The 15436-nt window shown below is 35.7% G+C and overlaps 1 protein-coding gene across 9 annotated transcripts in view; it reads right to left on the bottom strand.

The window, feature by feature from the left end:
* The window catches only part of CBFB (core-binding factor subunit beta), a 49834-nt gene that overhangs the window by 24548 nt on the left and 9850 nt on the right, over positions 1–15436 (bottom strand). For 6 of the 9 annotated variants that reach the window (XR_008704169.1, XR_008704168.1, XM_055553058.1 and 3 more), the window contains exon 4: positions 1–117. The exons of the other annotated variants lie outside the window; for them this stretch is intronic. Coding sequence is in view for 4 of the 6 variants with exons in the window: in XM_055553058.1 (XP_055409033.1) it covers positions 1–117 (117 nt within the window). In the remaining 2 variants the exon portion in view is untranslated. The remainder of the gene's footprint in view (positions 118–15436) is intronic. 9 annotated transcript variants of the gene reach the window in all.

Below are 15436 nucleotides of genomic sequence, written 5' to 3'. Positions count from 1 at the left end.
CTGGGCTCGCTCCTCATCAAACTCCAGGCAGCCCATACCATCCAGTCTCTGGAGATCAATCCAGCCTTTCCAGATAACACAGACTCCATTGAGAATCATGGGAGCCTTCAAATATACCTAAGACACAGAAAAGAAGAATGAAAATCCATGCTGAGCCATCAGACACATAAGAAACAAAGGATAAACTTACTTATGAAAACTGGTTTTCTTTGGGGGGGGGGGCGGAAATTAAATACAATGATAAAATTAAGAATTGCAGGAACGTATACAAAGCACAGCCTCTATGTTCTATACATTAAGTTAATCTGGCTTACCAGGAGTTTATTTCTAGTCACAATTTTTCTAGATTATTTTTAAAAGGAAGTTTCACAGATTTTGTAAAAACTGTTTGTAGTAAGATGATGCTTGAAGTAGATATCATTTCTCTTGCAGCTGAAACTGGGACATTCAGGTATTTTGCCTTAATTTTTGAATCTTGACTAGAAAGACATGTAGATGTACAACAACTGGAATTCACTAACTCCTGAAGAGAATGCACTGTTTCTATCTGGATACCTGAAGCCACCCAGGGACAGGCTCTTCTCCTTTCCTTTCCATCTTATGACCTACCTCATAGACTTCTGTTAAGTAATGCTGCTTCTTTTTCCTTCTTTTTTTTAAACTTAAGTTAGCCAGAGTTGATTTCTGTTGCTTTTAGCCAAAGAACCTTAACTGGCACAACACTTACTTTTGCATATAACACATAATATGTTTCAAGTAAATAACCCTTGGGCAAAAGTCACTTTAGGCATGATTTCCAAATTTGTCACTTTCATTTTGGATCACCAAATCAATTTTCATATTGCCTGGAAATATAATTGTTCTCAAGCAATTAAGGATCCACCAACAAAGGATGGATCGTTTTGATGAAAGATGGATGATGCTATTATCTTGAGGTGAGTATTTTACTGTGATACAGTAAGAAAAAATAAAGGAGGAAAAAGCTGAAAACACCTTTTTCTTTAATCAATTCAGCAGTTTCTTCAACAAAAAAATCTTGAGGCACTTTTGTTTTTAGAGAGGTTTAGTAGGACTGTCAGTACCTATAAATATGCAAGAAAAATGACTACTGAAGCACCTGTTAAATAAAACCCAGAGGACTTATGCCTTCTTAGTACATATTTATGTCATTTCCCTCCACTACTAAACACAACTATTTTTCCTGTTAAGGGCCCCCATAAGCCATGCTGAGTCAATTTCTACTGATATTGGAAAAAAAGTACAAAACATTAGGTTCCATTTCTCCTCCCATGTGGACCAAGGGAAACAGTCTACAGTTATAGCTGAAACCGTTTAACCACACATTTCCTTCTGTTCTGATAAGTGCACATTGTGAATTCCCTTCCACATTGTGAATTTAAAACTCCAGTGGTGTGCACCTAATTGAACAAGTGACTGTGACAACCTCATGCGTGATACCTCACTAAATCTGCACTAACTCTCTGAATTGCCTGTCAGTATAACTCGACTTACCACATTTACTAATCGAGATTCCCCTCACTCTTTCCAACAGAGAAGAGGGTGCTACACAGCATGGCATTTCAACTGTCAATCTACCTCATTATTTTAAATTCTCACACTAAACATAAAGATGATTCCCATTTAACAGGAGAGAAAGGTCAATTTTATGATCAGATTATATATTCTTTATCAATGACTTACATCTTTTAAATTCAAAGATTCCATAACCTAACTTATTTAAATTAACTTCCATCATCAATAAATATTTTCCTTATGAAATGACCAAATTTTTTTAAAAAGCGGATTTATTACTCTTTTATAAAAGTTCTCTCATGACTAAGAAAACCACTGATCTGCCTTGGAAGATTCCTAAATGAGTTCAGAAAATGGCTACAGTTCATAATCAAGGCTAGTGCCTGGAATTGTAATTTAAAATAATATTTAGATGATCCTGTGATTTATTTAGATGTTCACATTTAAATACAGTTTTATGTGTAGACCTTCAAAGTAAATGTTTGGCACTTCATACATTCATGAATAACAAACCTCAAAGTACGAAGAAAATAAAACTGTCAACAGTTTGGCATCTTGTAATGTAATTTAATAATGTCATTTAAACATTCAGACATTTTTTTACTGAAAGTAATGATGGTTCACTTCAAACTGTGAAAAGAAAATGTATTAGAATATGACCTTGGGTTTAAACCACTGTCCTAGAATAATTAAATGTTTTATATAAAATGGATTCTGTAAAGCCTTTAAAACGGGTAAATATTCAGCTAATCACACACAAAAATAACAATAGCTTGCTTATCTTTCCAAAAGTAAAATATCAGGAGGATATGCTTAAGACTTCACAGAAAGTTAAAAGTGACCGCAGCCTCACGCTTTGCATTCTTTTGGAAATAAGGTAAAAGTATTACAATTATAGGAAATGGCAACCCACTCCACTACTCTTGCCTGGAAAATTCCACGGACAGAGGGTGCTTGGGGGCTACAGTTGGTGTCACAGAGTCAGACAGGACCGAGCATGAGCACACAAGTATTGGACATTTTAAAAAATCAGCTTAAGTTCTAAGTACCAGTATTTGTAATGCTATTTCAATTCAAATTACACATGGTATCACTTAATTTTCACATTCTATAGCTTTAAATTCCACATCACTGTAGCAGTAAAGCTTCAACAAAAATATGCACGAACCAACCATGGCATTATCCATTAACAGAATACCACTCAGCCGTTAAAAAGGAATAAAGTAGTGATACATGCTACAACATGGATGAATCTTGAAAATATTATGCTAAGTGAAAGAAACCAGAAAAAGGCCACAAACTACATGATTCCATTTACATGAAATATCCAGAGCATGCAAATACAGAGACAGGAAAGATATCAGTGGTTCCCAGGGGCAGGGGGGGCGGTGGAAATGAGGAGTGACCGTTAATAAGTACATGATTTCTTTTTAGGGTGATGAAGATGTTTTGGAATGAGAGTGGTGATAGATGCACAGTTCTGTGAATATGCTAAAAATCCCTGAATTTTTCTTTAATTTAGTGAAAGGTAAATTTTATGCCCTATGAATTATATCTCAATAGAGTAACATAGTCATGGTTAAGTTTTATTATCTGCTACATAGGCGACATCTAAGATATGTGAACAGTGATTTCTGGGCAGGCAGTTGCATGTGGGATTTTGGCACTCTGGGAAGAGATACCGGTTGAAGATACAAATCTGGCAGCTATCAACAGGGCTTCCCTAGTGGCTCAGATGGTAAAGAATCCACCTGCAATGCAGGAGACCCAGGTTCAATCCCTGGGTCTGGAAGATCCCCTGGAGGAGGAAGTGGCAACCCACTCCAGTATTCTTGCTTAGAGAATTCCATGGACAGAGGAGCCTGGTGGGCTATAGTCCATGGGATCACAAGAGTCAGACATGACTGAGCAACTAACATACAAACAGCCTTCAACAACACTGTAGTGTTTCAATTCAGGGGTATGGAAGAGATTACTCAAGCAACCGTAAGTAGGAGAGAAGTGACCCATGAAGAGACCTGAGGCAATTCAACTTTTTAGATGCTATGTAGAAGAGAAGAATCCAGCAGAGCAGGCTGTGAACAAAGAGGAAAGCATGCAAAGAGCCTAGTGGCTAAAGGTTAAGTTACAGGCCTCCCTGTAAAAATCTCTCCTTTGTTGGCCACATAAAACTTCAAAGTATCATGTTACAGGATCTTATGTCACTCATAACTTTTAGCAATGCTCTTATTTAAAGCAGGAGTTTAGTCTGGAGTCCAGACAACCTACATGAGTTTGGATTTACGGATAAGTTTCAAGAAGACCAGAAACATCTCAAAATTCTGTATAAAAATATACGTTTGTGTCCATGTGTATTTTTCTAAAGAAGTCTAATGCTTTCACCAAATTCTTGAAAGGATGTATAAGGGGAAAAGGATACAACTATGATAGTAAAAATGCAACTTCCCCTTCCCCCACAGACACAAATGTCTCTGCAGCACACAGCTTACGAGATGATAAATCTCATTTCCTTTAGTAAAGGGACCAAACTACTTGAGTAGCTAAACATTAGTTACCCTGGGTTTGAAATGCAAGAGTCTGAGTAAGGATATGAGAGAACTTAAGGTACCTTTCCATTTATCAACCTGTATAAAACTGTTCTATCTGAGAGTCTGGAGTCTCTTTTCTGTGGCTATCTAAATTTGGAATAAGCAGTGGCAACTTCAATTGTCCTTTCTTCTACAATAGCTCCTAGGTAGCCAGAGAGGCAACAGAAACAGAGAGTACAAAGCAGAGTGAGTTCCCTCTGTTGCGTATTTCTAAAGAACGTAATTTCAAGATAATTAAAACAGAATAATTGTAAATATGCAAAGATTTCCATGCACACCAGTACTGTGCTGTAACGTAACATCAATATACATGGAAATCAAGTATCAAAGCTATTGCTAAAGCAAGAAGCAGAAACTTCACCCTCAAAAAATCCATTTCAATTGGAAAGAATATTTCACTTCCTTGTAGTAAACTGTCAGAGCTCAAACACTGGTGACTTTGGTCTATAAAATCAGATGTTAGGGAAAATAGTGGAAGAAATGATCAGTACTCCTTAGGCTCTCAGTAAATAACTGAATGATGATTACCAGAAGAATAGAAAGATAGCTGGAATTAAGAAATGCTTTTCTTATAGCTTCCTTATAATTTCAATTTGAAAAGACTCACCTATTCAACAGATGTTTATTACCTGTCATTTTGTAAAGGGTAGTTATCATAAGGTTAGAGGGAAATACATGATGAATTTTTAAAAATTTATATCCTACCACCTCCCTCAAAAATTCCAACACCAGTTATCTTCAAGTCTGTAATAAGGAAAAGCTGCTGCTACTGCTACATCACTTCAGTCATGTCCAACTCTGTGCGACCCCTAGATTCTCCAGGCAAGAACACTGGAATGGGTTGCCATTTCCTTCTCCAAAGGAAGAGTTGAATATATACAAAAAGAACTGTAAGAATTAAGACTGAATTCAGCTATTACATTTAAGTATGACTTAAATAACTCTTAAGATTAATGGAATGTTCCATTGACAGTGATAAAATTGTCAGGAGGTGGATCCAGGAGCTTTGCAATCTCCTTTTAAAGACCACAGTTCTAACAAAGTGGACTAGAAATACAACCAGGACATAATATCTTAAGATTATCTACCTGAAAAATCTATAATATTTAACAAAAAAAAACAAGTGAATTAATGTGCTCAATAAAATGACTAGTTATAAAAAATATACAAAATCCAATAACTTTCCTATGTCACAATAGTAACTATTTAGAAAATTTTAAAAGTCCTTATTTTAAAATAGCATTAAAAGTATCCACTAACAATAAATACAATAAGAAACAGGTAAGTTCTGTAAGAAGAAAATACCTAATTAAAAAAAAAAATTTATTATTATTATTTTTTACTTTACAATATTGTATTGGTTTTGCCATACATCAAAATGCATCTGCCACGGGTGTACATGTGTTCCCCATCCTGAACCCCTCTCCCACCTCCCTCCCCATACCATCCCTCTGGGTCATCCCAGAGCACCCACCAGGCCCAAGCTTCCTGTATCCTGCATCCAACCTGGACTGGCAATTCGTTCCTTATATGATATTATACATGTTTTAATGCCATTCTCCCAATACCTAATTTTTAAAACACAGAAAAGGACTTGAAAAACAAGATGTCATGTTCTTTAATGTAAGAGTACCAATGCCAATTTACCTCAAAGTAATCCTTATTTTAACCAAATTCCAGTATAATCTCAAAATAATGTTTTCTGGAATTTGAGGGATAAGTCTATAATGCACACAAAAGAATTAGACTATCCAAGAAAATATAAGGAAGTATTTTCTGCCCTTTAGATATTAAGACATGTAACAATGCAATCAATATACATGCAGTAGTGCCGTGACAGCCAGAAACAACTTAATGGAATAAGCAAAACAAAAATTAAAAACAAATCCAAGTATACGAGGATTTAATAAATGAAAAAGGCAACACTGCAAATCAATGGTAAATTGGTACTTTACTTAACTAGTGGAGACTGGAAAACTGACTACCATGTGGGGAAAAAAAACAGTTTGAAACAAATAAAATGGCTAAAAATATTAAAATAAAACAATATAACTATTTTTAAATGAAAGAAAAAAATTTTTAAATAATTCTAATAATGCGTATGAGGAGAGACACCAGGTTCTAATACATTGGCAGAGGGAGTGAACAGGCTAATAATTGGGGGAAGGCATTTTTTTTTAGCACTAAGTGTGAATTTTCCTCTTATAAACAGATCATGTGTTTGCAGGGACTTTATAGAAGACAACTACCATAAATTAGGAGAATCAACTGTAATTATTTTTTAAAGAAAAGGAATATTATCACTATGCTCAACTTCAAGTCAGCACGGGAAGAGTAAAAATTAAATGTGCTTTTAGAATCAGATAAAACCTGGATTTAAATTTTAGTTTTAACAGTGTATTTGAGATAAATAATTTAAGATTATGAATAAGTCTCCCAATTTCTCACATATAAAATCAATAATACAGTATACTAACGCATATATATGGAATTTAGAAAGATGGTAACAATAACCCTGTGTACGAGACAGCAAAAGAGACACTGATGTATAGAACAGTCTTATGGACTCTGTTGGAGAGGGAGAGGGTGGGAAGATTTGGGAGAATGGGATTGAAACATGTGTAATATCATGTATGAAACGAGTTGCCAGTCCAGGTTTGATGCACGATACTGGATGCTTGGGGCTGGTGCACTGGGACGACCCAGAGGGATGGTGTGGGGAGAGAGGAGGGAGGAGGGTTCAGGATGGGGAGCACATGTATACCTGTGGCGGATTCATTTTGATGTTTGGCAAAACTAATACAGTGTTTGAGGTTTAAAAATAAAATAAAATTTAAAAAAAAATAAAAAGAGAAAGAAATAAACTGGAAAAAAAAAATCAATAATCACACCTCTTTCACAGGTGACAACAAAAATTAAGCCAATGTCCATAAGCTTATGAAATATATAAAGCACCACAGAAACTTAAACAAAATACTTCCACTAAAATTTTACATAGTGTTCTCTTTCCAAGGGAAAGAAACAACTTTTTTTTTTTTTGAGACAATGAATAGCTGACCACACCAATAGCATCAGCAGATAACCATTAATACTGGGATGGCCACAGGCACCCAGGAAAACAAGATACTTCACAAAGAAGTGTGTATCCCTTGCTTGTTAGTTGTAATCATTTATGTAGTCTATTTAACAGATTCCTTTAGAAGATACTTGGTTCTGACTCATCCTCCTTCAGTCACATGTTCCTCTCCATTTAGAAATGCACAGTCAGCTGCCTGCCTACTGGATAATCATTACAGACAGTCATTCAATCTCACTTGCCTCTGAATCATACTTGGGTTGCATGCAAGTGTTAAAAAAAATAGATCCTTCTATAGTGATTAATGTAATTTATCAATCTACTTTGTACAGTTCAAACAGAAAACAGTATATCTTATAGAAATCATAACACGGATTAATATAGAATGTGCCTGGAACTTAAAAGATTAAGCAAGCAAACGTGTGCATGCACACACGCAGGTGCACACTCAATAAATGGATATTTAACCAAACAGAAAATTCCATCCTAAAAGTCATATGGAAAATGGATAAAAATACATAAAAAGAAAGGAAAAAAAAAAGTTACAGGGACCTGAAAAGCCAAACAATCTTGAAAGAAGATAACTTGAGGACTCATACTTTCTGATTTCAAAACTTACAACAAAGCTTCATTAATCAAAATGGTATAGTATTGGCACAAAGACATACAGACTAATGGACTAGAGTAGAATGCCCAGAAATAAACCCTCACATGTGTGGTCAAATGATTTTTGACAAGGGTGCAGAGACCATTCAATGGGGAAAGAAGAGTCCTTTTAATAAATGGTGCTAGGAAAACAGATATCCAGAAGCAAATGAATGAAACTGGACCCTCACCTAATACTACATACAAAAATTACTTCAAAACAGACCAAGCCTAAATATTAAGACCTAAAACTAAAAAACTTTTAGAAGCAAGGATAAAAGCTTCATGACACTGGGTCTAACAATGATTTCTTGGGGATGACACCAAGGACACAGATAACAACAATAAAAATAGGATAAGCTGGACTTCATTAAAATTTTTAAAATTTGTACATCAAAAGATATCAATAGGGTAAAAAGGCAACCCACAGAATGGGAGAAAATATTTACAAATCACATACTTATTAAGGAATTAACATCCAAATCAATATTGAGAACTTCTAAAAGACAAATAATGTACGTACAATCACTTATAAGAGCTATTTAGTCAAAATCACAGAGAAGGAAGAGTGGCTACCAGGAACAAGGGGAAGTAGGAGTCAAGGAATAGAGAATTACTATTTAATGGGTATAGAGTTTGTTTTATAAGATGAAAAGAGTTATATGCGTGTGTTAGTTTCTCAGTCGTGTCTGACTCTTTGCGACCCCATGGACTCTAGCCCGCCAAGTTTCTCTGTCCACAGGATTCTCCAGGCAAGAATACTGGAGTGGATTGCCATTCCCTTGGCTCAGATGGTAAAGCGTCTGCCTACAAAGAGGGAGACCAGGATTCAATCCCTGGGTCGGGAAGATCTGGAGAAGGAAATGGCAACCCACTCCAGTATTCTTGCCTGGAAAATCCCATGGACGGAAGAGCCTGGTAGGCTACAGTCCACAGGGTTGCAAAGAGTTGGACACGACTGAGCGACTTCACTGTCACTTTCTCCAGAAAAGAGTTATGGAAGGATATAAACAGGAGGCAGGTCATGGCGAGCCTAAAATCAGAGAATATAAAGCAGCCTTAAGTTAGAAAAACAATTCAAGAAAAGTTAAACATTGAAAGGAAAAAGATGGAAGTTAAAGGTTGTTCTGAAGTCATCAAAATGAGGTCAAAAATGACCATGTTAAAATACTGACTCTAATGGGAAGAATAACTTGGTGGGCTAAAGTAACTTTTGAAGGTGATATGTGAAGTTTCTAGCAACTTACCTAATGATTATTAGCAGCAATGTGGTAAACTGCAAACAACACAGACTCTTGGGTAAAAGACCTGGGTCTGGATGCTGGCTCTTCCTAGGAGACAGATTACATGACTACTGAAGATTTAGTTAGCCTCTCTGGGCCCCAGTTTCCTCAGCTGTGAAATCAAGCTATCACCAAATGCATTCCAATATCAAATAAAAGACTTAATTCACTCTGGTGCAGGATTAAGTGAATTACTGAGGATATAAATCATATGGTACTCGTGGTGGTGATCAAGACGAAAACTAGTTTGCAGAAGGTCAAAACATATTTTAAACAGTTCAGAGTTCTGAAAATGTTCTGAATTTGATAGTGGTGATGAAGGCTGCACTCTGTGTATATATTAAAAACCACCGAATTGAACAGATGCGTAAGATGGTGAATTCTATATGAATTTACTACAATTGAAAAAAAAAAAAAAAAGCCCAGCAGCATTGTTCTGGATAGCAAAGGAAAGGCAAGTCAGGACTGAAAAGCTGGAATAAGTAATACCCTCCAAAAATTTAGAAGGGTTCTCCTGAAGTCCCATTATTTAAAACAATATTCTCCAAGAGAGGCAGACATTATTAAAAATTGTCATTTAATATGGGCAGAATATTTTGTTTACTTGAAAACATCTAAATTCTCCTAATGGAAAAGCTGAAGTCACATTCCTAGGCTACACTTCTGTTTTAATCTGAAGATTAATCTGCCTTCATATCTAAAGTTTTAAAACACAAAAGGGCTTATGTTGACTGTATACATGAAAAAAATGTTTTCCCCCATAAAAACAACCTGTCAATCATTCCCAGACTTGGCCATTTTCTTCTTAGAACATACAGTATGGCACAGGAAAGTCATATTGAAAGTCTGAAAAGCACAGTTTCACTGCCAAAGGCACATTTTAAGCAGTATTTTAAATTCTTTGTTCCTAAATATACATCAATTTGGGAAAGCCCAGCCTAAACTGGAAAGCTCAGAGTAGATAATAATTTCTAACTACTTACATTGTATACCTTCATAAAAGAAGGTAACAATAATTAAACTCCCCACCAAATCACTGTCTCTAGCATGAGGCAGTTAGCTGGTCTGTGGCTTCTACTCTTCCGTAGAAAACTAAGTATCAAGGAAGTGATGTCAGAGAAATAAAGTCTCAGAGCCTGCTCAAACTAAGTCGCATTAAGACTTACAAATGCTTTCCTACCAGTAAAAAAGGAGATAATAAAAGTATCTGTCTTTGTATCAATGAAAACAGTACCTGGCACAAAGCCAGGTACTACAGAACTGTTTGCTATTACTGTTCTAATTCTTAAATGGGAAAATCAGAGTACACAGTAGCAAAGGGAGTCCCATATACTCAGAGATAATTAATAAACATTTTCTGCCCCCTAAAATGCCTGTACTAGAAAGCTCAAAGTTTTCTGTAGGAGAGATTTTTCATATGACTGCCATGTGTACAGTATTGACTGTCTACTGTTTTCTAGATCTGCAAAGGTTTCCTAGGTGAATGAACACTGCACGTGTGCTCACTAGATACATCCACATCCATATTTCTTACCTTCTTTTTCCAAGAATTAACACTGATAATCATTCTGTTGCTTCTCTCTTATACAAAGGTATCTATTTATTGCTGATTTTTCTATTCCTAAGATCAATTATTAATAAGATGTGCAGAAAATCTGAAGATAAAAAGTTAATGCCATATCAAATAGAATAATTTTGTTTTACAATTTAAATATACACAGAAAAAATAAGAATGGCAATATAACAAAACGTTAACAATGGGTCTCTAAGAGGTAGGTTATGGATGACGATTCCACTTACATGAGGTACCTAGAGGAATTAAATTACCAAAGACAGAAAGCAGAAAGGCAATTGTCAGGCGCTAGGGATACAGGAGAAAGGAGAGTTAGTGGTTAATGGGTACAGAGTTTTAGTATAAGGAAGATGACAACAGCATGAATTTTAATATACTTAATGATACTGAACTGTATAGTTACAAACAGATAAAATAGTAAATTTTATGTGATGTGCATTTTAAACATAATAAACAAAACAAAACAACAAGCTCAAAAAAACAAACACCCAAAAACACATCAAGGGACTTCCCTGGCGGTCCAGTGGTTAAGACCCTGTGCTTTCAATGCAGAAGTGTTGGGTTCAATCCCTGGTCGGGGAACTAAGATCCTACATGCCATACAACCCTAGTCAAAAAATTTTTGTGTTTAAAAATTAAGAGATTTTTTAAGTTGAGAGGCTCAATTGAAGGAGGCCAAAATTACTACATTAGAGGCAGTTTTGACAAGAATTTGTATTTATACTTCCTAATATAATGTTTTATATGCAGTCAAGGCTATCTTTACTTTAAATGTGACTCATAATAAAACTTCAATTGCAAAAATATCTGATAAAGCAAATGTATTTAATACATAAAAAACTCCTACATCTCAATAATAATTTGATATAAAAAAATAGGCAAAGGATCTGTACAGACACTGCCAAATGGCAAACAAGCACATAAAACATACTGAACATCAAGTCAACAGGGAGATGCAAATTAAAACCAAAATGAGATACCACTACAAACTCACAAAAAGGGCTAAAATAAAAAAAGACTGACAGTACCAAGTATTAGTAAAGATATGAAGTAGCTGAAACTCTCATAGATGGCTAGCTGGAATGCAGAATTGCAAAGCCACTTTGGAGAAGTTTGGTGGCTCAGACAGTAAAGAATCTACCTGCAATGCAGGAGACCTGGGTTCAATCCCTGGGTTAGGAAGATCCCCTGGAGAAGGGAATAGCACCCCACTCCAGTATTCTTGCCTGGAGAATTCCAAGGACAGAGAAGCCTGGTGGGCCACAGTCCACTGGGTTGCAAAGAGTCAGACACGACTGAGCGATTAACAACGGCAGTTTCTTAAAAAGTTCATATTCATGAAACTAACTAGCCAGCAATTTTAGTCCTATGTATCTATCTACCCAAGAGAAATGAGAACTAATGTCCACTTAAGAGACTCGGGTATAAACATTCAAAGCAGCATAGTAGCCAAACCAAGGCAAAATAACTCAGATGGCCATCAACTGCTAAATGGATAAACGAAATGCAGCAGATTCACACAATGGAACACTGCTCAGTAACAAGAAAAGATAAGAGACTATGTAACAGAAAGCAGACAATGGGTGCCTGGGCTAGGGGCGGGAGGACTGGCTGCAAAGCACACGAGGGCACCTTCTGAGGTTACGAAAATAGTCTGTATCTTTATTGTGGTGGTAATCACACCACTGACTGCACACATTTGTCACTGAATTGTATATCTTAAATAGGTGAATTCTACTGTATATAAATCATATCTCAATAATGACAACTGAAAAAAATCAATTACAATGGGAAGCAGTAAAACTGGGACATAGCAGCCCACTCATTTCTTTAGTTGATAACGTCTTTATCCTTGTAGTGTTTGAATTAATCATTCAAAAATATTGGGGTCGGAAGTAGAAATTAAAAGGGGGAAGATTAAGGATGTTTCTCTCAGACATACTATTCTGACTTTTCTAACTTGGAAAATATAACTGAGATATGGCCAAGACTACATTTCACACTAAAAGGTAAATCCAGGCAAACAATGCAATTCAAGAAAAGGGGAAAAGATGAGGGCTGTATATCAATTCTATCTCAGTAAAACTGGAAGAAAAGAGAGAAGAGGGGAAAAAAAGAGTATATTATCTTCAAATACTTCAGAGGGGCATTTATCATATATGTAAATTAATGTAACTCTAACTGGAAGGTACTATGACATTCTAATTTTTAAATATTATTATTTACTCATGAAGTCAGTCAACTCTTCCTGGATTTAAAAATTGTTGAAATAAAACTTTTTAAAAAAGCCCAGATTACTTATTTCAGCGCACTAAATCTAGCACTAAGTGCTAGAAAATATACTTCATATTTTAGTTGAATTGAAGCACTTAAAAGTCTATATCCGACAAGCTAGTTGTAAAGTTGCCTCAGTTTCTCTTGGTGAAAACCACATTCCAAAGCGTTACCACAGATCTCTCTTATTTGGAGTGACTGGGCTGTCTAAGGAGGAAAAGAAACTTGCTTCTGAGCTTGAATAGGAATTTCTCAAAGCTAAAGAGAGTGCTCTAAACTCTGCCAAATTGTGGATGGTATATAAACAGACACAATATTTATTTTGGGACAAAGATTCTGCAAGCAAGTAAGCAAACCGCTCCAGAAGCAGCAGTTACACAACTCTGAAGACATCTGAAGTTAGAGTTTTTGTCTTCATTCATTAAATCAAAGGGTATTAAACTTTGCTTTGTTATTTTATGCTGATGAAAATGAGTGATAAAAAGATTTTTAAGTATGAATGTTCAGAAAAGAAAAATAAGTAAAACACATATCAAAAAGTTTAAAAGTTAACTGCTCTATTGCCACTTAATAACTACTCCCAATGTCTGCTATTGTTATCTATCAATTAAAATTGTAAGTAATAAATAGCAATGCAAAAACTATAGAAAGTTTAACCTCTTTTTCTGGGACACGTCTAGTATATCTAGATAAAACTAGATAGTATATTCAATTGCCATAGAAAAAATGGAAAACAAACAATAGCACTATAAAGTTAATTTCTTCAGTTTATAAGATTTTCACACCCTCTTAACTTCACACTCACAAACTAAGATTATGCAGTAAGCATAATCATTAATTTTAAAATCTAAGGAGGCTTTAAAAAACACAAAATGCATACAAAAACCATTAATCTGACCACTCAAGACTAATAACTTATGGTCAACCATAACCATTTGCATTTGTTTGAAATAAAAATTAATTGGAAACAAGTTCCAAGAGGAAAGATCAAAGGAACAGGGTGTTGCTTGATCCAACAAAAATTTCACACAAGAATGATTTAAATTCTGATCTGTTGCATTCCTGGTCTTCTGACAGCTAAATGAGAGGAAAGCAGTTTAAACTAAGGGAGAATTATGAACATTTTGGCCGTCTAGGTTTATAAAATACCAGGATGGACCACTGGGGAAAGATGTAGTCTCCTAACACTATACTGCTAAGGCCCCTATAGCACTGAAAATCCTTGATTATCTACAATCTCACTATACAAACCTATCAAATAGTCTAGCTTTGGATAGGGCTTGACAATTATGAAGGCATTTTCACATATTCTGGTACTTCATTTAATCCTCATGAGGTTTATGAACAGGGAAGACATTCTGATTCCCATTTACAGCTAAGGAAAACAATTGTGATTGTCTTCTGACTCATATCTAGAGCTCTCTCCATTATACTGTATTATTTTAAACCTTTTCTAAGAAAGACCCTAATAAAGAGTCAGCTTTATCTGTCAATAGCTCACTAGGTACCTGGGTGCAAAATTTTTAAATATAATTGAAAGGCAGACTATAAAAGTGTATGCTGTGACTTGATGGTCAGTTATCCACTAACAGACCTTTCTTACTGAAGACTTTAGGTTTGAAAATATTCCAACAAACACAAAGGCAGAAAGAATGAATAAAAAGACTGATTTTTGTGAAGCCCATCTTCTTAGATTATAAAGCCATATTTCAAATCTAAGAGAATATGGAACTTCTGTTTCCTATTAGCATTCTAATTTTTTTCCTGAATTCATCAGATTTAAGTGAACACTGGGAGCCAGCCTCTAAGATGGCCCCAATGATCCCAGCCTCCTCCCATATATGTGAATAAACCACCCCCCTCCCTGCTGAGTGTGGGCTAGACATAGTGACTCGCTTCTAATGAACAAGAAGAAAAAAGTGATCAGAGAATAAGTCATAAAAAGCAGGATGACCTCATTCTTTTTCTCTCTATGGAAAGGAATATATGACTAGGAATTGAAGCCACCAACCAGAAGTCATGTGAGTGAGTTTGCAAGGGGATCCTTTAGCTCCAATTAAGGCTTCAGAGACTGAAGAGCCCCAACAGCTGGACTGCAACCTCATGGGAGACCCTGAGCCAGAACCAACCAGCTAAGCTACTCTCAGATTCCTGTGAAAGGGCACAAAGGGATGAAATATTATCTGGACTGTGGGTGGTGTTTATACATGGGTGTGTACATTTGTTAAAACTCAAATTATACACTTAAAATGGGTGCATTATTTGGTAAGTAAACTATACTTTAATAAAGCTGATTTTTTAAAAAAAAGACACTGAAATCTTGAGATAAGCAGACAAAGGGTCACTTAAGAAAAAGCTGTGCCATCATTTAAGAAGTTAAGGGTGAGTGTTGAAAACAGAAGCTGCAACAAGCTACCACCACAAACTCACATGCCCTAAACTGCTCAAAATTGCTCCACCCACA

The sequence above is a fragment of the Bubalus kerabau genome, chromosome 17 (genome assembly GCF_029407905.1).
Source record: "Bubalus kerabau isolate K-KA32 ecotype Philippines breed swamp buffalo chromosome 17, PCC_UOA_SB_1v2, whole genome shotgun sequence".
Classification (NCBI taxonomy): Eukaryota; Metazoa; Chordata; class Mammalia; order Artiodactyla; family Bovidae; genus Bubalus; species Bubalus kerabau.
This window is presented reverse-complemented; position numbering and strand designations above follow the sequence as displayed.